This window comes from Hemitrygon akajei, unplaced genomic scaffold, assembly GCF_048418815.1.
Source record: "Hemitrygon akajei unplaced genomic scaffold, sHemAka1.3 Scf000173, whole genome shotgun sequence".
Lineage (NCBI taxonomy): Eukaryota > Metazoa > Chordata > Chondrichthyes > Myliobatiformes > Dasyatidae > Hemitrygon > Hemitrygon akajei.
In genome coordinates this window covers 357,768-377,564 of record NW_027332059.1, presented here as the reverse complement: position 1 = coordinate 377,564, position 19,797 = coordinate 357,768, and the positions used below count along the sequence as shown (strand labels likewise).

At 44.5% G+C, this 19,797-nt stretch overlaps 1 protein-coding gene across 1 annotated transcript; it reads left to right on the top strand.

Annotated features, from left to right (window-relative positions):
- The first annotated feature begins 8,915 nt into the window (after positions 1-8,915).
- LOC140724197 (uncharacterized) lies at positions 8,916-11,518 on the top strand. Its single transcript, XM_073038682.1, has one exon. The coding sequence runs from the start codon at positions 9,269-9,271 to the stop codon at positions 10,574-10,576; it is 1,308 nt and encodes a 435-aa protein (XP_072894783.1). The 5' UTR covers positions 8,916-9,268; the 3' UTR covers positions 10,577-11,518.
- Positions 11,519-19,797: the final 8,279 nt, after the last annotated feature.

The window sequence follows — 19,797 nt, the reverse complement described above, 5'->3', positions numbered from 1 at the left end:
CACCACCATCTCCTTGGTCTTGGTGATATTGAGACGCAGGTAGTTTGAGTTGCACCATATCGCAAAGTCCTGTATCAGTTTCCTATACTCCTCCTCCTGTCCATTCCTGACACACCCCACTATGGCCGTGTCATCAGCGAACTTCTGCACATGGCAGGACTCCGAGTTATATTGGAAGTCTGATGTGTACAGGGTGAACAGGACCGGAGAGAGCACGGTCCCCTGCGGCGCTCCTGTGCTGCTGACCACCGTGTCAGACCTACAGTCTCCCAACCGCACATACTGAGGTCTATCTGTCAAGTAGTCCACTATCCAATCCACCATGTGAGAGTCTACTCCCATCTCCGTTAGTTTGTGCCTTAATATCTTGGGCTGGATGGTGTTAAAGGCACTAGAGAAGTCCAGGAATGTAATCCTCACAGCACCACTGACCCCATCTAGGTGAGAGAGGGATTTGTGCAGCAAATACGTGATAGCATCCTCCACTCCCACCTTCTCCTTATACGCAAAATGATGAGGATCCCGGGCGTGCCTGGTTTGTGGCCTCAGATTCTGTATTATCAGCCGCTCCATGGTCTTCATCACGTGCGACGTCAAGGCAACAGGTCTGAAGTCATTCAACTCCTTTGGTTGTGGTTCCTTCGGCACCGGGACAATACAGGATGTTTTCCACTGTCTGGGTACTCTTCTCTGCTCCAGGCTCATGTTGAAGATGCGCTGTAGTGGTTCTCCCAGCTCAGTCGCACAGGCCCTCAGTAATCGTGGGGATACTCCATCCGGTCCAGCCGCCTTGCTGGTACAGATCTTCCTCAGTTGACCTTCCACCTGTGCAGCCGTAATCCTGGGCGTGGGCAAGGTCTCCTGTGAGTGGCTATTTTCCTGTGAGGGAAGTAAGAGGGAGGACGACTAGAAAGACAAGCTTGGTGTGGAGTTCTGCGGTGAGGATGAGATTGTGTTGTCGAACCTATTGAAGAAGTTGTTCAGCTGGTTCGCTTTCTCCACATCTCCACTTATGTTTGCCCCCCGCTTTGCACCGCATCCGGTTTAGTACACTTTACAACTTAGTATTTCATTTGCCACTTCTTTGCCCGTTCCCCTAAACTATCTAAGTATCTCTGCAGGCTCTCCGTTTCCTCAACACTACCCGCTCCTCCACCTATCTTGGTATCATCGGCAAATTTAGCCACAAGTCCATTAATGCCATAGTCCAAATCATTGACATACATCGTAAATTTCTTAATTCAGCCTACAGCGACCTTCCAATCCTATGTCATCTAATTCCAATGATTTAATATTAATTTTTGTACTCAGGGCCACACCACTTCCTGTGCCCACTAACCTATCTTTCTGATACACCTTGTATCCTTGGACGTTCAGTTCCCAATGCCAGACATTCTTTAGCCAAGTTTCACAGATGGCCACAGCGTCAAATTTGCCAATCCTGAATTTGAAGATCGTCCATTTTATTCCTTATGCTGCGTGCATTCAAATACAACACTCTCAGTCCAGCATTTGTTGCTTTCTGTTTTAATTGCCCCATGACTCTATTGCCCTGTAACTCATTCCACTGGCTTTGATTAAGCTTTATTAAGCTTATTAACAGGCTTTATTAAGCCTGTTCTTTCTAAAATCTCTGTTGCACGCCATCATTGATTTATTTCTGTTTTCCCCTTCCTCAGCCTAATCACTCCGGCTCCCATCTCTCTGTCAAATTCGTTTAAACCCTCACTAACAGCTTTATTAAATCTGCCCGCCAGGATATTGGACCGCTTTGTGTTCAGGTGTAACCCGTCCATTTTGTACCAGTCGTACCTCCCCCGGAAGAGGCTCCAATTATCCAGGAATCTGAAGCCCTGCCCCCTACACAAGTCTCTCAGCCACACATTAATACACCTGATCATGCTATTCTTTCATCGCTGACACGTGGCGCAGACAGCAATCCTGAGATTACTACCCCAGAGGCCCACAGGGGTCTGAGTTGGCAAAGTTTCTGTTTACCTTCTATGTCAATGCATCAGATAACAGTATTGATGGCCCTGTGGCCAAATCTACAAACTAAGTCAAATATTGAAAGGCCTGGATAGAGAGGTTGTGGAGGGCTATAGTATCTGGTTATCACAATGCCATAAATACAACTGAAGTGTACAAACGGTAGGCTTGCTCCGCGGCTGGAGATTCTAAATTGGAGAATGGCGCTTTATTCACAAAATCCTCATAGCCCACTTTGACTGTGCACTGATCCCAGCAATGGAACCCGCCACTGCAGCCCCACAGTGCACTATGTACTGATTGCAAAGCGACGAAATTGCATGTGAATAGCCTACCCTACCCCAACTCCAGTCTTTCTGTGTAAGCAGCAGACTGGGACATCTCACATCTCGCTGCATCCGCCAGGACATTAAACTGTGAACAACTGTGGTCAGGGACTGATCTCTGGGATTCTCCAAACGCTGCCTCCTTCCAGTCTGAAAACGACCCTCTCATCCAGACACACACTACCGGCAGTTTATCGATCTCCAACGAAAAAGCCTAATCACCTACTCCTGAGGGTCAATACCATTGCTGACTCTGACTTTACCACCGTCAAATGCCAGGAGGGACACAATAATCAGAAAGTCTCTAGTCACAGCCGTGTAAATAAAATGTGATCGCAGTAGGTGTGTGGCGCATGCTCAGAATGCGAAGGAGATAGACAAACCGAGCCAGGCCACAGACTGACGAAGGGGAGCAATGATCCATTTTGATACAGAGGGAAGCAGAGAGTTTAATATTGTGCCTGATGTCGGAACTGTGGCCAGTTAGAAGATAAAGTCTTGTTCCTCCAAACTGTTTTGAGCTGTGACAGTGTTTTTTTTAATCAGAAGGCACCATGGGGACTAAAATTATCTGAGTTGAAATGTTGCCCTTCACCCACTGACGTGCTTTTGTAAACTTTTAGCAGTGTAGAAAAGTCAAAGGATTTGTGATTGGGAACACAACAGGAATTAATTCTTACTCTCAATAATTTCTCCTTTGGCTCCTCCCACTTCCTCCAAACCAAAGGTGTAGCCATGGGCACCGGTATGGGTCCCAGTTATGCCTACCTTTTTGTTGTCTTTGTGGAACAGTTCATTTTCCAAGCCTATATGGGCATCTGTCCCCCTCTTTTCCTTCGCTACATAGACGACTGCATTGGAGCTGCCCCCTGCACGCATGCTGAGCCCGTTGACTTCATTAACTTTGCCTCCAATTTTCACCCTGCCCTCAAATTTACCTGGTCCATTTCTGACACCTCCCTCCCCTTTCTTGATCTTTTTGTCTCCATCTCTAGAGACGGCCTATCTACTGATATCTACTATAAACCTACAGACTCTCACAGCCTCCTGGACTGTAGCTTCCCATCTTCCCACCCTGTCTCTTACAAAATTGTATCGTACAAAAAAGTCTATCCCCTTCTAACAATTCCTCCGTCTCCGCCGCATCTGCTCTCAGGATGAGGCTTTTCGTTCCAGGACGAAGGAGATGTCTTCCTTTTTTGAACAAAGGGGCTTCCCTTCCTCCACCATAAACTTGGGAAACAATGCTTAAAGTCTTAAACTGGTAAAGTGGAAAAGTTCAGTAATCCACGGAATAAGTGAGTGAGAGGAGAAATTTGTAAATCCACACGAACATGTAGAGAGAAGGCAGTTACGCAGAATCCCACACACACATTCCCCGCTGGGTAAACGAAATAACTGTCGCCGAAGATCTCATCCGTTGATTCGTTCCGAAATCCACTTCGAAATATCACCAGGTGACAGTGACAAGTGGTTACCACAGAACACCCCGATTCCAGGTAATGGCCAACAGAAGTGATACCACAGGATACTCCAACAAATCCACACGTAGGAATTATACGAAGTGACAGTCACACATCCGTTGTACACTGCGTACTGATGATCAACCCGACCTTCTGGGCATGGAAGAGTTCCAACCCATAGCAGTGACAAGCTGAAGTTCCAACAGTCTCAGTCCCTCTCCCTCCCTCTCTCTCTCTCTCTCTCTCTCTCTCTCTCTCTCTCTCTCTCTCTCTCTCTCTCTCTCTCTCTCTCTCTCTCTCTCTCTCAAGCAGGCTGCCGCAGCTTGTCTCTGACGTCATAGTCCCGCCTCTAACAGTGACCGAACCTCAAACAACACACACAAAATGCGCAGACCAGGCAGCATCTATCGGGAGAAGCACTGTCGAAGGGCCGAGACCCATCGTCAGGACTCTGATCAGCCTCTGTCTTCAAACGAGCCAGCGGTCTTGTAACACAATGCACCTCTAAAGTCTGACAGAAGACGAGCTACGATAGAGCAGAGTCAGAAACCAAAGAGTTGCCAGACTGAGTCAGGGCTTTGGGGCTCCAGAGAGAGCTGGGGTCTGGAGTTTACAAGGAGGAGGAGGAATCAGACCAGCAGGATGTGGCTAAAAATGAAAGATTAGAAACATTTGGAAACCGGTTGACCGAAAAAACGTGGTTAATTTCTGCAAAATACTGGTGGAAATCAACAGATCAGGCAGCAAATGTGGAGAGGAATAAATGGACAACGTTTAGGGTGACTCACTTCAGCCTGCCGAGTCTGTGTACTCCTCTGCTTAGTTGCTGCCTGAACTGCAGAGCTCCTCCAGCATTGTGTGTGTGCGTCTCTGTATTTCCAGCAACTGCAGAATGTCTTGTCTGCATTTCTGCATTTGTAAGAGGATTTTACTTTGCCATTAGATACACGTTGATATTGATTATCTTCTTATGGGAGCCGCTTTCTGCATTAAAACAGCTGCTGAGTTTTCTATACACACAGAAAAAAACTGAGGTATGGACATAGAACCAGTACATGCAGAAACTTTTAACTGCAGCGTGATTACCCGTGAAGCACCGATCAAATGCGCAGGCGTCAGGGCTGCAGCGGTCTCCGGATATCACGCATGCGCACAGTACACAAAAAGCCTCGGAAAATGTCGGAAGCAGGTAAGAGCGATTCTTCGTGATATTATCTTAAGCTCCGACCTCGGGACAATTGCTCTGAGTTCCGAACATTACACCCCGCAATCCCGGGACAGTCCTGCCCTCTTCCATCTCTCCAGCCCCACGACCCGTACACCAGCCCCGGGGAACTTCCGTCTGATGAGGGAATGGGAGCCGATGGATCTCTCAGACAGAGCTGAACTCCAGCTATCTGAATGCAAGGATTGGGAACTCGGAGAAAGGGAACAAAATCGTTGCCATCACCAGTTGAGAAAATCACCTTTGTTCTACCTGCAATTACAAACACTCATCCACTTGGCGCGTGGCCAAGTGATCTGAAGGTCACTAGTTCAGGCCTCAGCTGAGGCAGCACGTTGTGTCCTTGAGCAATGCACTTAACAACACATTGCTCTGCGACGACACCGGTGCCAAGCTGTATGGGTCCTAATGCCCTTCCCTTGGACAACATCGGGGGCGTGGAGATGGGAGACTTGCAGCATGGGCAGCTGCTGGTCTCCCATACAACCCTGCCCAGGCCTGCATCCTGGAAACCTTCCAAGGCACAAATCCATGGTCTCATGAGACTAGCGGATGCCTATATAATCAAAAACAAGAGAAAGTCTGCAGATGCTGGAAATCAAAGCAACACACACAAAATGCCAGAGGAACTCAGCATTAGTACTCTTTTACATAGATTTTGCCTGGCCTGCTGAGTTCCTCCAGCATTTTGTGTGTGTTGCTTGTTCTATTTCCTCTTGCTCTGGACTTTTCTACCAGTGAGAACATGTTTTGTCCCCTTTTCTCTTGGTACATAATGATATCAAACTCCTTTGCCCTGGGCATCATGTAGCTTTCACGTCACAGACTCCTGTGAGACAGACTACTGCCCTTCCCTTCACATTCATTGGCATTTCCATCAATGAATTCACCACCATCTATCACCTGGGGGAGGGTTCAGAGGGAATATTTATGTACAATACAAAAACTGGTGTTACCTGCATGTATTGTAGTGATGCAAAAGTTGCTGGAAAATTTGCATGTGGGAAGAAGTGGAGTGATATTTGGAAATTTGACTATTTAAAGCGTTGCTTAGCAAGCAAATCACATATGGATGGTGTCCAAATGCTCTGACGAGAATATCCTTAATTATCCACTATAGGCCTGCTACATAGGTTGTGTGAGAGTGCAGATGAACTCGATCAAACCCAGAGGAGATAGAAGTTCTTATTGACATTGTTAAAATGAATATCTCTCTATATAAAATTCAATGTGCATATGCTGCTGTCACTGGGTCAAAATTGCACAGCATAAGATTTTTGCACACACTGGTCTTCACAAATCAGAAGGGACTGGTGGGAAGGTGAAGTGACCTCCAGTGTCCCTGACACCCTCACCTACAAGATGTGCACCCAGCTGCAGCTTGTAAACCTGCACTTTAAGGAGTTGGAACTGGAAATGGATGAATTCCAGATCATCCGGGATTCAGAGGGCGTGATAGGTATGACATGAAGAGAGGTGTTACACCCAGGTTGCAGGACACAGGAAACTGGGTGAAAGTCAGGAAGGGGAACGATGTTAAATAGCCATTGTAGAGTACTTTTGTGGCCATCCCCCACAACAATAGATGGACCACTTTAGAAAGTGTTGGAGGGAATTAGCTGGCAGTGGAATGTCAAAGTGGTGATACATGATTTGTTACTGAGGGGAACAGAACTAGAAGGGGACTAATAGCCTAGGGGTGAGGCTTGCTACTGCTAGTGGGGTGTGGGGGGGGGGTTAGGGGTTAAACTAAAGTTTCAAGGGGTATGGACCAGAATGCCAGAACAGATACTGGAGAGGGTGAATTGAATTGATTTTCTTACTTATATCCTTCATATACATGAGGAGTACAAATCTTTATGTTGCATCTACATCTAAATGTGCAATGTGCAATTTATAGTAATTTACAATAAATTGTATGTATAACAGCACAGTCAATATTACACAGAAATACAATTCTTTCATCATTGAATTAAAGTCTGGTAGACTGGTGGAAGAAGCTGTCCCAGAGAGTTTGTTTTGACACCGGACAGATGTTGTTCAGACCTCAGACAAAGTCATCAATCAAGAGGTTGAGCATGGTGTGAAGACTGACCTGAGCTGTGTATATCACAATGCAAGAATTATCATAGGAAAGCCAGATGAGCTCAGGACAGGGAATTATGATATTGTAGCCATTACTGGGACTTGGTTGCACCCAACGGTCTGAGGGATTGAGAGGAACTAATTTGTAGAGAAATCACCGACTATGCCAAGAAACAAAGGTTGATTCAGTAAGTCATTTTAACTTTCCAAATATTGACTGGGAGTCCCATAATGTAAAAGGACTAAATGGGGTAGAGTTTATCAAATATGCCCTTAATCAGCACATAGAATTCCAGACATAGAAGTATGCAAAAAGGTATTAGGAAATGATCCAGGGCTAGTGACAGAAATTAGTGTATGAGAACACTTTGTATCTAGTGATCATAAGGCCATGAGTTCCAAGTAAATATGGAAAAAGAGAGGTCTGGACCATGGGTTGAGATTCGAAGTTGGAGAATGGTCAATTTTGATGGTATCAGAAGGGATCTGACAAGTGTGGCTTGGGACAGGCTGTTTTCTGGCAAAGGAGTACTTGGTAAGTGGCAGTTGTTCAGGTGAAGTTTTGGGAATGTAGAGTGTGTATGTGCTTGTTGAAATAAATGTTGAAGTGTAACTGGTGCAGGCAACATTGGTTTCCAAGAGATATTGTGTTCCTCTAAATGCCTCGGACTGTTGAGTGCTGCCAAGACTCATTGATGACTATAATATCATAATTTCATGTCCTGAGTTCATTTGACTTATTTTTTAGTCGTCTTCTGTTGGTTTCTAAAAGCTTCCCAATAGTTTTTGCTCTTTTGTTTGCCCTCTCGTTGGCTCTTATGTTGGCTTTGGCTTCTTATTTTAGCCACTGTTGTGTCATCCTGCATTTCCCATGCTTCCACTTCTTTGAGATGTATCGATCACTCAGTTCCTGCATTGCTCCCAGAAACTCCAGCCATTGCTGATCCAATGTCAGTCCTAACTTTTCCCTTCCAAACAAGTTTGGCCAGCTTCTCTGTCATAGAATCATGGAGAAGTTCAGTTTGAAAACAGGCTATTTGGCCCATTGTGCCAATGCTGAAAAAAGATTTAAGCTGCCTTATGCAACTACCTGCACCGGGACCATCACCCTCCATACCCCTACCATCCAGGCTCCCATCCAAACCTCTTTTAAATGGTGAAATTAAGCTCATTTTCACCACTTGTGCTGGCATCTCATTCCACTCTCTCATGACCATTTCAGTAAAGATCTTTTCCAAAGGTTTCCATTAAATTTTCACCTTCCCTCTTACCCATGATCCTCTGGTTCTCATCCCACCCAACCTCAGTGGAAAACCTGCTTGCATTTACCCTCATACCCTCATAATTTTGTATACTTCCAACAAATCCTCAAAACAATGTATAATTTCCTTGTTTATGTTTAGAGTTTTTTTAGGTGTATAAGCTGTTGAGGGGCATTGATCATGTGGATAGCCAGAGTATTATTCCCAGAGTGTTTCAGTTACTGTGGGGCCAGGCACCCATGCAGCTCAGTGGGAACAGGGAATACCAATGGACAGAGACAAACTGAGCCAGGTCACATATTGGAGATGGCAGAAATGCCCCATTCTTACAGAGACAGGAAGAGCATCAGCGATACCAGCATTGTGCCAAGTTAGAAGATGACTTCTCACTCCAACTTGGGTTGAAACTCACTGTAACAGTGTGATGCCAGATCACACCTTAGCAAATCAAGTGATTTTATCTGAAATGTTGTCCTACACCCATTGATGGATTTTATAAATCTTTTTACAGGTTAAAAATGAAAAGGAATGCAGGAATGCAGGAATCTTGAACACGACACACCAGTTTTGATGCCTCTGTCCAGATATTTAAGAAGTGGAGCAAGGGATTCAATCGATCATCCTTCCTACTCAGAATATGTGGAGCGATATACTCCATCATCTGACTGACTGACATACCAGTCATTTTACACAGGGGGAACCCGTTCATCTGCTCAGACAGTGTGGAGGGATTCACTTGGTCATCTCAATTTAAGGTACATCAGCGAATTCACACTGGGCAAAGCTATTCAGCTATTCTGTGTGTGAGAAGGGACTCAGTCGGTCATCCCACCTGTGGACACACCAGTCAGTTCACACTGCACAGAGGCTGGTCACCTGCTGAATTTGTGGGGAAGGATTCACTCAGTCATCTGACTAATGGCTCACCAGCGAGTTCACACAGCGGAGCGGCCGTTCACCTGCTCAGAATGTGGGAAGGGATTCATTCGGTCATCTAAACTGAAGGTACATCAGCGAGTTCACACTGGGGAGAGGCCATTCTCCTGCTCGGACTGTGGGAAGGGATTCAATGAATCATCTCAACTGAAGGTGCATCAGAGAGTTCACACTGGGGAGCGGCCATTCACCTGCTCAGACTGTTGGAAGGGATTCACTTGTTCATCTAAACTGATGGTACATCAGCGAGTTCACACTGGGGAGAGGCCATTCACCTGCTCAGACTGTGGGAAGGGATTCACTCAGTCATCTAAACTGAAGGTACATCAGCGAGTTCACACTGGGGAGAGGCCATTCACCTGCTCGGACTGTGGGAAGGGATTCACTTGCTCATCCCAACTGAAGGTACATCAGAGAGGTCACACAGGTGAGAGACCATTCACCTGCTCCGTCTGTGGGAAAGGATTCACTCGGTCATCCGAACTACTGGTACACCAGCGAGTTCACACTGGGGAGAGGCCGTTCACCTGCTCAGATTGTGGGAAGGGATTCACTCGGTCATCCGAACTACTGGTACACCAACGAGTTCACACCGGGGAGTGGCCTTTCACCTGCTCGGACTGTGGGAAAGGATTCACTTGCTCATCCCAACTGAAGGTACATCGACGAGTTCACACCGGGGAGCGACCATTCACCTGCTTGGACTGTGGGAAAGGATTCACTTGCTCATCCCAACTGAAGGTACATCAGAGAGTTCACACTGGGGAGCAGCCGTTCAATTGCTCGGACTGTGGGAAAGGATTCACTTGCTCATTTAAACTGATGGTACATCAGAGAGTTCACACTGGGGAGAGGCCATTCACCTGCTCAGACTGTGGGAAGGGATTCACTTGCTCATCCCAACTAAAGGTCCATCAGAGAGTTCACACTGGGGATAGGCCGTTCACCTGCTCAGACTGTGGGAAGGGATTCACTTTGTCATCGCAGCTACTGAGGCACCAGTCAGTTCACACTGGGGAGAGGCCTTTCACCTGCTCAGACTGTGGGAAGGGATTCACTCAGTCATACACACTAAAGGCACACCAGTCAGTTCACACTGGGGAGAGGCCATTCACCTGCTTGGACTGTGGGAAGGGATTCACTTGTTCATCTAAACTGAAGTTACATCAGCGAGTTCACACTGGAGAGAGGCCATTTACCTGCTCAGACTGTGGGAAAGGATTCACTTGTTCATCTAAGCTGAAGGTACATCAGCGAGTTCACACTGGGGAGAGGCCATTCATATGCTGAGACTGTGGGAAAGGATTCAGTCGGTCATCTTAACTACGGAGACACCAGCAATTTCACACTGGGTAGAGGCCGATCACCAGCTCAGACTTGCGGAAGAGATTCTTTCAATCAAATCAACCAAATGTGCATCATTGAGTTCACACTGGTGAGAGGCCGTTCACCTGCTGTGAATGTGGGAAGCAATTTACTCAGTCATTAAACCTCATGTAACTCTTGCTTTGGCTAGCAGATTTATATAGGGGGTGATAGACCCCTGGCCCAGCCAAATATATGGAATCTCGTTTGGGTGGGTGCTATGTGATGACCCCTGTTACAAATCAGTACCCCGAAATAACAAATGGTACACAATATGTGATTAAACAATTGAGCTTTATAATTCTTACTTTGACGATATAGTTAGTGAAATAAACCAAAAGAAAAGAAAAAGGGCTCACTCTCACCATTCGAGTTTTCTCATCTCTCCCCATCAAAAGACCACGAAAATCTCTCTTTCAGACTCACAAGAAAGAACATTGCTGTCATTGGATAGCCTTGCACTCCAAACCCTTTTATCGCCCGTTGTAACCTAAACAATGCTGCTACATATAAACCTTTACCTCAGCAGTGAAACATTACAGAGTCTTTGTGGTGGCGTGTTGGGGAGGAAGCATTAAGAAGAGGGACGCCTCACGTCTTAATAAGCTGGTAAGGAAGGCGGGCTCTGTCGTGGGCAAAGTACTGGAGAGTTTAACATCGGTAGCTGAGCGAAGGGCGCTGAGTAGGCTACGGTCAATTATGGATAACTCTGAACATCCTCTACATAGCACCATCCAGAGACAGAGAAGCAGTTTCAGCGACAGGTTACTATCGATGCAATGCTCCTCAGACAGGATGAAGAGGTCAATACTCCCCAATGCCATCAGGCTTTACAATTCAACCGCCAGGACTTAAGAACTTTTTAAAAGCTATTATTAATGCTTTTTGAGATAGTGATTTCGATGCATATCATATTTTTTTTACTGAGTTAAGTATTGTATGTTATTAGTTTTGCTACAAGTGTATGGGACATTGGAAAAAAAGTTGAATTTCCCCATGGGGATGAATAAAGTATCTATCTATCTATCTATCTATCTATCACTTGTGACACACTACCGGGTTCACACTGGGGAGAAAGTTTCAATAAGCTGCATGCTGGATATTTGTCCATCACCGTTACTGAATGCAATTTCAAGAGTGACTGTCGGTGCTGAACTCTGCAATTATTGCTGCTACTCACCACACCCAGTTCTGCACCCTGGTCACTGGGCATGGGAGGAGTTTCTTCTGCTGCACATTCACTTTTAATGGGACTGGAGTTTAATGTTCTGGATCTGAGACAAATAAATCAGTTTATTTTAAACTCTGTCTCCAGTAGTTAGTGAATTTATACCACACCTAGTGTGAGTCAACTCAGGCCGGCTGGACACTGCCAGGGATTCTGTTCCACAACAGTCCTTTTAAATCCTCCCCTGTTGTTCCCCTCTCGCTCTCCCTGTTGTGATGGGTTCCAAACAGTCACCACTCTGTGGGTGAAGAGGTTTCCCTTGAATTTTCTGCAGACTGAAGAAGTCGAGCTGACTGCAGTTCTGTCTGAGATGTCCCTTGGCCCTCTAATTTCTGGACTGAGGAAGAATGCCATTCGTAGTTAATCTCCTTATTCAGGGCTCATTTCCACATTATGTGCAATCTTCCCTCCTTCTTAAGATAACACCACTGTCCTCCAAAGACTGAAAGCAGAATGGGAAACGAAGCAGGGTCAGAAGCTAGAGGCGGGTCTGCACAGGGCAGAGTTTGGGGCTCTGGATGATGGTTGGTGTAAGAATGTATGATCAGGAGAAGGGATTCAGCAGGACATGGCAACGAATGACACAGGAGCAACATTTGGAAGCTGATTGGCAGAGAAAATCTTTTGGTTGTCTGATAATACAAACAATAGCTGTGGTGAGGTGCTTCACTGGTCAAGGAACATTTGTGTGTTGGGAATGGTTTTATCTATTGAGCGAGTTGTTCCTGCTTATTTATCCTGTAATATTATATCCAGATAATTACTATGGATTGTCCTATCTGACATAATGTATTGATTATAATATAATTTGTTAGATTTTAACTCTAAAACTGGATCAGGCTTGAATTTATGGTGCCTTGATGAAGTGATGGAGGTCTTTGATGAGTTTGTATTTTAAAGCAAGATGTTGGTGAATGATATTTAGAACTTCATTGTACCTGCACAAGTGATCAGATTGAGTTCAACTACTACAGAATCCTGGAATGTGTTGGATTGTGTCTGGTTTCTCTTGGCATTTTCTGCACTTACTGCTTTGTTTTTTATTTGTATTTCATGTATTTTTGATTTTTTTTTTCATTTTGTTAACCACCTTGTCCTGTATTTCTGCAAGGAACCCCTCTGTTTGTGGGAAGAAGTCTCGAACTCTCAGTGGAGTGCTCGATGCTTCTTTGTCAACATCTCATCTGCTCAGATTGTTGGGATGTCTCCCATGGAGGGTCATACTCATTCCACTGGTTAATGCTTTCTTCCATAGTGATAATTCATTTTTCTGAGTGGTCCTCGCATTGAAGTTTTCTGGTCTGTATTGCTTATCACGATTGCATATACACACATGGAGTGCTGAATCCTGTTCATTTTTGATGAAAATATATACTTAGTTTTATCTGACTGTTGTGTGATTTTTTATCATGTGTGTTATATCTCTTCCTCGTTCTGTCCAAGCTAGTGTTAATCTAAGTGGGTTTGGGTGTAAATAGTCTTTTCTAAAGTTTTCTAAAGTTCTTATTTATCTTTGTAAATTCTACTGATTGAAATGGGACCAAGATATCTTTATAAAAAATAATTCAATGTCAGTGTTGATGGAAGTGTTTATTGCCTTTGTTGTGTTTGTTAACTATTGAGCTCTGACAGGTTTTTTTAAAGCCTTGAACTAAATTTTTCAAAGGTTTTCCCTATTGTGCACTACTTCCTATTTTCTTTCCTTCTTGATATTCCAGATACGTGGATATCAAGAGTCCCGATAAAGGGTCTTGGCCCAAAAGGTTGATTCCCATCCATAGATGCTGCCTGACATACTGAGCCCCTCCAGCACTTTGTGTGTATTACTCTAGATTTCTAGCATTTTCAGGTCCTCTTGTTTCCCAGATACTTACATGTTTCTTGAAAGAACAAGCCAGGAACAAGCTGGCCATGGGGTTGTGTGGCCCTGTTGTTAAAATATTCAATAAAATCATTAGAAAGAGATGGCATAGTGTCGGGAGTTGTAGAAACTGTGGGTAGAATTAAGAAACAGCAAATGTAAAAAAAAAGTCCCTGATGGGAATTGTATAGAGACCTCCAAACAGTAGTAAGTATGTGGTCCACAAATCAGAATGGGAGATAGAAAATGCCTGTCAAAAGGGCAATATTTATGGGGGATTGTCATGTAGGTGATTCGGAAAATTAGGATGGTGTTGGTCTCAAGAGGAAGAACTCCTAGAATGCCTACGAGATGCTTTTTGGAGCAGCTCGTGGTTGAGGCCACTTGGGGATCAGCTATTCTGGATTGGGTGTTGTAATGAACTGGAATTAATTAGGTCACTCAGGTTCAAAGAACCCTTAGGGGCAAGTGATCTTAATGTGATCAAATTCACCCCGACATTAGAGAAGGAGAAGTTAAAGTCAGATGTGGAATACAGAGATTTAGAGAGGCATGAGAGAAAAATTGGTCAAAATTGATTTGAAAAGAACACAGGCAGGGTTGAAAACAGAGCAGCAATGGCTGGAATTTCTGGAAGCAATTTGGAATGCGCAGGATATACACATCACAAAGAGGAAGTAGTATTCTAAAGGTAAGGTGACAAAACCGTGGCTGATAAGAGAAACCAAAGACAACATAAAAACCAAAGAGATGGCTTAGAGCAAAAATTACTAGGAAGCTAGATGATTGGGAAGCTTTTAAGAACAAACAGAATGCAACTAAAATAATTAAGAAGGAAAAGATGGAATACATAGATGAGCTAGCCAGCAATATTAAAGAGGATACCAATTTTTTCTTCAGGTACATGTAGTGTAAACGAGAGGCTGAAGCGGATATCAGACCTGGGAAAAATGATGCTGGAGAGGTAGTAATGGGGTGGGTGCGGAAGGTGATGGCAGATGAACTGAATAAGTATTGTGCATCACTCTTATCTGTCGAAGACACTTGCAGGAATATGGAAGTCCCAATTGTTAGTGGTCAGAATGTTTAAAGTTATGTTACCCGGGAGAAGGTTCTTGGGAAACAGATGGTCTGAAGGTAAATAGGTCAGCTGGATCAGGTGGTACACCAACCGGAGATGGCTGAAGAGATATGAATGCATTAGCAATGATCTTTCGAGAATCGTTAAGGAAATTTTCAGAAGTTTTCTGATGACTCTGCCATAGTTGGATGCATCAGCAAGGGAGATGAGGCTGAGTACAGGGCTACAGTGGGAAACTTTGTCACATGGTGTGAGCAGAATCATCTGCAGCTTAATGTGAAAAAGACTAAGGAGCTGGCGGTGGACCTGAGGAGGGCTAAGGCACCGGTGACCCCTGTTTCCATTCAAGGGGTCAGTGTGGACATGGTGGAGGATTACAAATACCTGGGGATATGAATTGAAAATAAACTGGACTGATCAAAGAACACTGAGGCTGTCTACAAGAAGGGTCAGAGCCGTCTCTATATCATGAGGAGACTGAGGTCCTTTAACATCTGCTGGACGATGCTGAGGATGTTCTACGAGTCTGTAGTGGCCAGTGCTATCATGTTTGCTGTTGTGTGCTGGGGCAGCAGGCTGAGGGTAGCAGACACCAACAAAATCAACAAACTCATTCGTAAGGCCAGTGATGTTATGGGGGTGTAACTGGACACTCTGACGTTGGTGTCTGAAAAGAGGATGCTGTCCAAGTTGCATGCCATCTTGGACAATGACTCCCATCCACTCCATAAGGTACCGGTTAGGCACAGGAATACATTCAGCCAGAGACTCATTCCACCGAGATGTAACACTGAGCGTCATAGGAAGTCATTCCTACCTCTGGCCATCAAACTTTACAACTCCTCCCTCGGAGGGTCAGACACCCTGAGCCAATGGGCTGGTCCTGGACGAATTTCCACTTGACATAATTTACTTACTATTATTTAATTATTTATGGTTTTATATTGATATATTTCTACACTATTCTTGGTTGGTGTGACTGTAACGAAACCCAATTTCCCTTGGGATCAATAAAGTATGCCTGTCTGTCTGTCATTATATCCTAAGAAGTTTCTTCCTTCACTACTCCCCCTCTCTCAGTTTTTGCCCATTCTTCAAATTTGTCTGTCCTGCTGCAGTCGCATTGCTTCCCCAGCAGTAATAACGCCTCCACCTATCTTTGAATCACCCGCAAACCTTGCCACAAAGGCAGCAATTCCATTATCCAAATCAGTGACAAATAATGTGAAAAGCAGCGGACCGATTACTGCCCCATGAAGACCACTAGTCACTGCTAGCTAACCAGAAAAGGCTCCTTTAATTCCCACTCGCTCCCTCTTGCTGTCAGCCATTTTTCCTATCCATGCCAGTATTTCTTCTGATTTTTATCCTGTTAAACAGTCTCATGTGTGACACCTTATCAGATGCCTTCTGAAAACCCAAGTAAATGATATCCACTGCCTCTCGGTTGTCCATCATGCTTATGACTTCCTCGAAGAACTCTAACAGATTTGTCAGGTAAGATTTCCCTGTACAGAAGCTATGCTGGCTTTGACTTATTTTATCATTAGTCTCCGAGTACCCCAAAACCTCATCTCTAATAATAGACTCAAACAATTCCCCAGCATGAGGTTAGGCTAACTGGACTATAATTTGCTTTCCTTTGCCTTCCTCCCTTCTCAAATAGTCGATTGTCATTTGCAATCTTCCTGTCCTCCGGGACCATGCCAGAAGCATGCCTGTAGTGAGGCAACCAGAATTTAGCAAATTACTCCAAGTGGGGTCTGACCAGGGCCCTGTATACCTGCAACATTTCCAATCGGCGCTGAAACTAAATCCCACGGAAGGCCAATGCACCATATGCCTTCTTAATCACAGAGTCAACCTGCATAGCAGCTTTGAGTGTCCAATGGACTCGGACCCCCAAGATCCTCCACACTGCCATGAGTCCTACCATTATTGCTATATTCTGCCATCATATTTGACCTACCAAAATGAACCACCTCACACATTTCTGGGCTGAACTCCATTTGCCACTTCTCAGCCCAGTTTTGCAGCCTATCAATATCCCGCTGTAACCTTTGACAGCCATCCACACTATCCAGAACATCCCCAACTTTTGTGTTACCAGCAAATTTACTAACCTATCCCTCCACTTCCTCATCCATGTTATTTATAAACATCACGAAGAGTTGGGGTCCGAGAGCAGATCCCTGAGGCGCTCCACTGGTGACCGACCTCCATGCAGAATATGACCCAACTACAACCACTCTTTGCCTTCTGTGGGGAAACCACTTCTGGATCCAGAAAGCAATGTCCTCTTGGATCCCATGCCTGCTTACATTCTCAATAAGCCTTGAATGGGGTACCTTGTTAAAGATCATCTGAAAATCCAAGCTAAAAACATCCGTTGCTTCTGCTTTATCTATCTTGCCTGTTATTTCCTCAAAGTATTCCAAGTGATTTGTCAGACACTATTTTCTCTAAAGGAATCCTGCTGACTTTGGCCTATTTCTTCATGCATCCCCAATTACAGTACCCAAAAACACTCACCCTTAATACACTCTAACATCTTCCTGACCACTGAGGTCAGACTAACTGTCCTACAATTTTCTTTCTTCTGCCCTCCCTCACTTCTTAAAGAGTGGAGTGATATTTGCAACTTTCCAGTTTGCCAGAACCGTTCCAAAATCTAGTGATTCGTGATAGATCATTACTCATTACTTTAAAAGAAAACTTAGGGGGAGCTTCTTCATTCAGAGTCGGGGAGAGTGTGCAGCGAGCTGCCAGAGCAAGTGACAGGGACGATTTCAAACTTTAAGAGAAGTTTGCTTATGTTCATGGATGAGAAGTATATGGAGGGCTATGGTCCAGGTGGAAGTTGTTGGAACTCGGCAGATTAATGCTTTAGGACGGACAAGATTTTTCTGTGCTGTAGTATTCTATGACTCTAATGCCTTCACAATCTCTTCAGCTACCTCTTTCCGCACCCTGGTGTGTTCACTTTCAGGCTTTTCAGCTTCCAAAACACGTTCTCTCCTTTGTAAAAGCAGTGGGTGGCTTCAATCTGCAGAATTGGGAAAGTCAGATTGATGTGAGATCACAACAGAGGGAATGTATTGAATGCTTACGAAATGGATTTTTAGAGCAGCTGATGGTTGAGCCTACTCGGGGAACTGCTATCTTAGATTGGGTGTTGTGTAATAACCCAGATCTTGTTAGGGAGGTTAATGTAAAGGAACCATCAGAAGGCAGTGATCATAATGATTGAATTCCTGCTGCAGTTTCTAAGGGAGAAGCATACATCACATGCATAGTATCACAATGGAATAAAGGGAATTACAGAGGCATGAGAGAGGTTATTTCCCAGGTGGATTTGAGAAGGATACTGGTGGGGATGATGTCAAAGCAGAAGTGGCTGACGTTTCTGGGAATAGTTCATAATGTACAGAATAGGTCATAATCTCCCGCAGTAGTAGTTCACAAACGGCGGGGCTAGGCTACCGTGGCTGACAAAGGAAGTTATGGACTGTATAAAAGCCAAGGAAAGTGCTTTTCAGGTAGCAGAAGTGAGTAGGAAGTTAGATAATTGGGTAGCTTTGAAAATCCAACAACAGGCAACTGCAAAAAGCTATATGAAGGGGAAAGGTGAAATATCGCAGCAAACTAGACAATAATATACACCATTATAAAAAATGCGAAAGGGAGGTGATAGTTTATTTTGGACCTCTGGAAAATGATGCTCATGAGGTGGAAATGGGGAAGAGATGGTAGATGAACTTGATAGGTACTTTGCATCTGTCTTCTCTGTGGAAGACACAGCAGTGTGCCAGAGATCCGTGAGTGTCAGGGAGCAGGAGTGAATGTCATTGTTATTACAAAGGAAAACGTGCGAGGCAAACTCAGGTTCTTAAAGTGGATAAGACACCTGGACCAGATGGAGCACACCCCAGAGTCCTGTGTAACGTTTTAGAAACAAACCAGCAGCAATACAGTTTACACCGGAGTTGGTTTTGATGTTAAAACCATTATCTTTATTAGTAACTACTTATAATATTTTAAGTTAAACAAATTAAACAAAAGTTAACAGTGTTATGCGTATAAATATGGGTAAATATAACTCCTAAACTATCGAGCCTGGGGGATCAAGGCTTAGAGTCTGGAGATGGTAACGTAGGAAACTTCAGTAATCGGAGGAATAAATGATCAGAGATACTTGTAGTCCAGGGTAATTGTAGAGCGAAGGCAATTACGTCGAATTCCACAGGTAAACGCAAACTGTCGTCGAAGATTTTGTTCGTTGAATCGATCCAATATCCACTTAGATATATCAGACGAATGTCGTCTTCAAGTGACTACCACATAACATATCCAGGTAAGGGTTAACTTCAAGTGGTCCCACATTACATTCCTAAATCTACTCCTTTGGATTATACGAAGTGACAGACACACATTCTGGAGCAAACCTTGCCCTGGCAGTTCTTAAATAAAAGTCTTAGACTACGAGAGTGGCTGTTCTGTCTCCCTCGTTCCGACTCTGTGTGTGTGTGTGTGTGTGTGTGTGTGTGTGTGTGTGTGTGTGTGTGTGTGTGTGTGTGTGTGTGTGTGTGTGAGTGTGTGTGTGTGTGTGTGTGTGTGTGTGTGATATCTATCTATATATATCGCTCTCTCTAAATCTCTATCTCGCTCTCTCTCTCAGCTGAGAAAGCTGCCTGCTGACGTCACTGTTAGTCCCGCCTCACTCAGGAACTTTCTTAAAGTGACAGTCCACAGCAAACGAAACCGAGGGATTCGTAACACCTGAGAGAGGCTGCTGAAGAGATAACAGATGCAATGGTCATGACCTGTCAAAAATCACTTGACAAGGGGTCCCTTGCAGAAATACACATCAATGTGGTCAACAAAAGGAAAGAAAAATCGAAAGTACATGAAATACAAACAATAAGGCAGTAAGTAATTTTTACACTCGGTTGCTGTAACTGTAACGAAACCCGATT

Excerpts from the sequence above, each read along its gene's own strand:
- LOC140724197 (XM_073038682.1), top strand. The coding sequence starts at position 9,269 with ATGGCTCACCAGCGAGTTCACACAGCGGAGCGGCCGTTCACCTGCTCA.